The 2,477-nt window shown below is 38.0% G+C and overlaps 1 protein-coding gene across 18 annotated transcripts in view; it reads left to right on the top strand.

Moving 5' to 3' along the window:
* The window catches only part of LOC106871531 (guanine nucleotide exchange factor DBS), a 180,952-nt gene that overhangs the window by 110,448 nt on the left and 68,027 nt on the right, over positions 1-2,477 (top strand). For 14 of the 18 annotated variants that reach the window (XR_008265927.1, XM_052974317.1, XM_052974323.1 and 11 more), the window contains one exon: positions 749-1,183. Coding sequence is in view for 17 of the 18 variants with exons in the window: in XM_052974317.1 (XP_052830277.1) it covers positions 749-1,183 (435 nt within the window). In the remaining variant the exon portion in view is untranslated. The remainder of the gene's footprint in view (positions 1-748; positions 1,184-2,477) is intronic. The other 4 variants (XM_052974330.1, XM_052974329.1, XM_052974328.1 and 1 more) reach the window with 1 other exon arrangement.

Here is a 2,477-nt window from a genome sequence, read left to right as displayed (position 1 = left end):
ATATATATATATATATATATATATATATATATATATATAAAGACACACACACACACACAGTTTTTATGTTCAGTTATAAATAAAAAGAATCTAACATTAAAGTGAAGGTCAAGTGTTTAGGGAAGTCTTAGCAGACAACTGGCACTACTGAGTGACAATTGAGTGACCATCCTATTGCATAGCTGAATCATTTCAGTCTCCACTCTGTTACTTCAGTAACAAAGTGCATCATGTGAAGAGCTTTCCTTATGGAAATATTCCAGAGCCTGTCTTATAACAACATCTCTTGTAAGGACATAGCAGCAAGGCAGCAAATACCATACATCAAAATCCTGTAGTTTTGTGTGTATGTTCAGAACACCTAATATGGTACTTAAAGAATAAAAATCCTGACTGATGTTGGAATCATTTATCAACCAGGGTTGAATAAAGAAATCCTGAGAATGGCTTTTAAGGAAAGTTGGTTCTTTCTGGCTTTCTGTTTTCTGAGAATTTTATGTTTAACCTGTCCCCATCTGAATTTTAGTTCCTGCAATTGAAAAACTGCATTATTTATGGGATGACCCAATATAAATGTATGTATATATATAGATAGACAGATAGATAGATAGATAGATAGATAGATAGATAGATAGATAGATAGATAGATAGATATAATTTGGGATGCTGGTGTTTGAATGTCTTCCACTTTCATAAATCTTATTTTCTTTTCTTTTTTTTTTTTGTCTTTCATTCTTTCTCTCTTCAGGTAATTGTACAAGATCTGCTTAAACGGAAAGAAGAAGTGAAAGGAATGTGTGAGAAACGTCTTGGAAGCCTGCAGAAGGTAACTAGCAATCCGATGAATCCTGCCCAATCCACCCAACCAAAGATGGTGAAGCGTTCTGTTTCTGCAGGAAATCCTGTTCGGGGTGGCGCTAAATCCTCCGGGTCATCTCGTCAACTTCCGAATACTTCTGCTAATGTCAAAGGGCAACCACCGCCTTCATCATCATCATCTTCTGCTTCTTCTTCTTATTCTTCTTATTCTTCTCGTTCTTCCTCTTCTACTCTTGGCTCAGTCTGTGTAGCGAGCTTGTCTCGCGACGAATACCGTTGCTCTGCCGGACAAGTGGAACGGGCAACAGCAAAGAGTGCTAGAACACCAGCTTCTTCTTCTTCAAGACTAGAGATGTCAGTCAGGGTAGGAACTATGATTCCATTGTGGAGATAGCTTTCTGTTGCTGTTGTCACTCCTCCTTTTCACTTTTCTTATCGGCAAACCTCAGCTTTGTTCTTGTCGTTGTTCACCATCGTTGTTGTAGTTGTTGTACCATCATATAAAACTTCCTCTTCCTCCTCCCCCCTTGTCGTCCTCTTCGTCATCATTGTTTTTGTTTTCTTTGTCCTTTCACATAACCACCAACCTGGCTTAACTCTCCAGCTTCTGTCGTTCTCAATTTACATTCAATATTTATAAAAACTTAACGTTCTGCCATTCTTCATGTTCTCCTCGTTGCAAATTCCATTGTAATACGAAGCTTTCTGTTTTTCATGTCACATCTTTTCACCACTCACACTTTTGGCTAAACCTTAAGCTTTTTTGATCCTTGTCATCATCATTGTCATTTTCATCGTTATTTTCATCGTCATTTGCATTGTCATTGAAGCTTTCCTCCCCCTCTTCCTCATTTTCCTTTCATTTAACTGTGGCCTAGCCTATCTTGAGCTTCAGTCATTCTCCTGTCACACTCATTTATAAACTAACATTCTGCTGTTCTTCACATTTTCTTTGTTGCACATTGATGGTGGGGGAGTGAGGGAGGTGTTGAAAGGGGGCAAGTCTGCAAGTGAGGAATATATATGTGTTATTCTTTCTTGCTTTCTTCCATTATCGTCTGGGCATATTTATCCTTCCCTCCCCTAGTCTTCCATGTCAGGTGCAACTCACCTGAGACAAATCACTTGGGAAAAATCTTCTGAGCACCTAATTCAATGCCTTAGGATATTCTGCGTCATTGTTTTGATGTTCAAATTCTGTCAGGTTTGGTTTTATCTGCCAGCCTTCCTGGGTCAGTGAAATAAATACCAGTTAAATACTGTGGGATTGATTTTATCAACTCTTCCCCCCCCCTCCCTCCAAATGTCACCCCTTATATCTATCTGTCTTGGCAGAACTGTTAGAGCATCAGGGAAATGCCTGGTGGTATTACATGTAGCTCTTTATGTTATGAGTTCAAATCCTGTTGAGGTCAACTGTGCTTTTCATCCTTTTGGGGTTGATAAAATAAAGTCCCAGCTAAGCACTGAGATCAATGGTATGGAGTAATCCCATCCCACCAAAATTGATGGCTTGTGCCAAAATTTTAAACATTATTATTATTATTATTATTATTATTATTATTATTATTATTATTATTATGTGGTGATGAACTGGTAGAACTGTTAACACACTGGACATAAGCTTAGCAGCATTTTGTCCATTTTTATGTTTGTTG

The sequence above is a fragment of the Octopus bimaculoides genome, chromosome 18 (assembly GCF_001194135.2).
Source record: "Octopus bimaculoides isolate UCB-OBI-ISO-001 chromosome 18, ASM119413v2, whole genome shotgun sequence".
Classification (NCBI taxonomy): Eukaryota; Metazoa; Mollusca; class Cephalopoda; order Octopoda; family Octopodidae; genus Octopus; species Octopus bimaculoides.
This window is presented reverse-complemented; position numbering and strand designations above follow the sequence as displayed.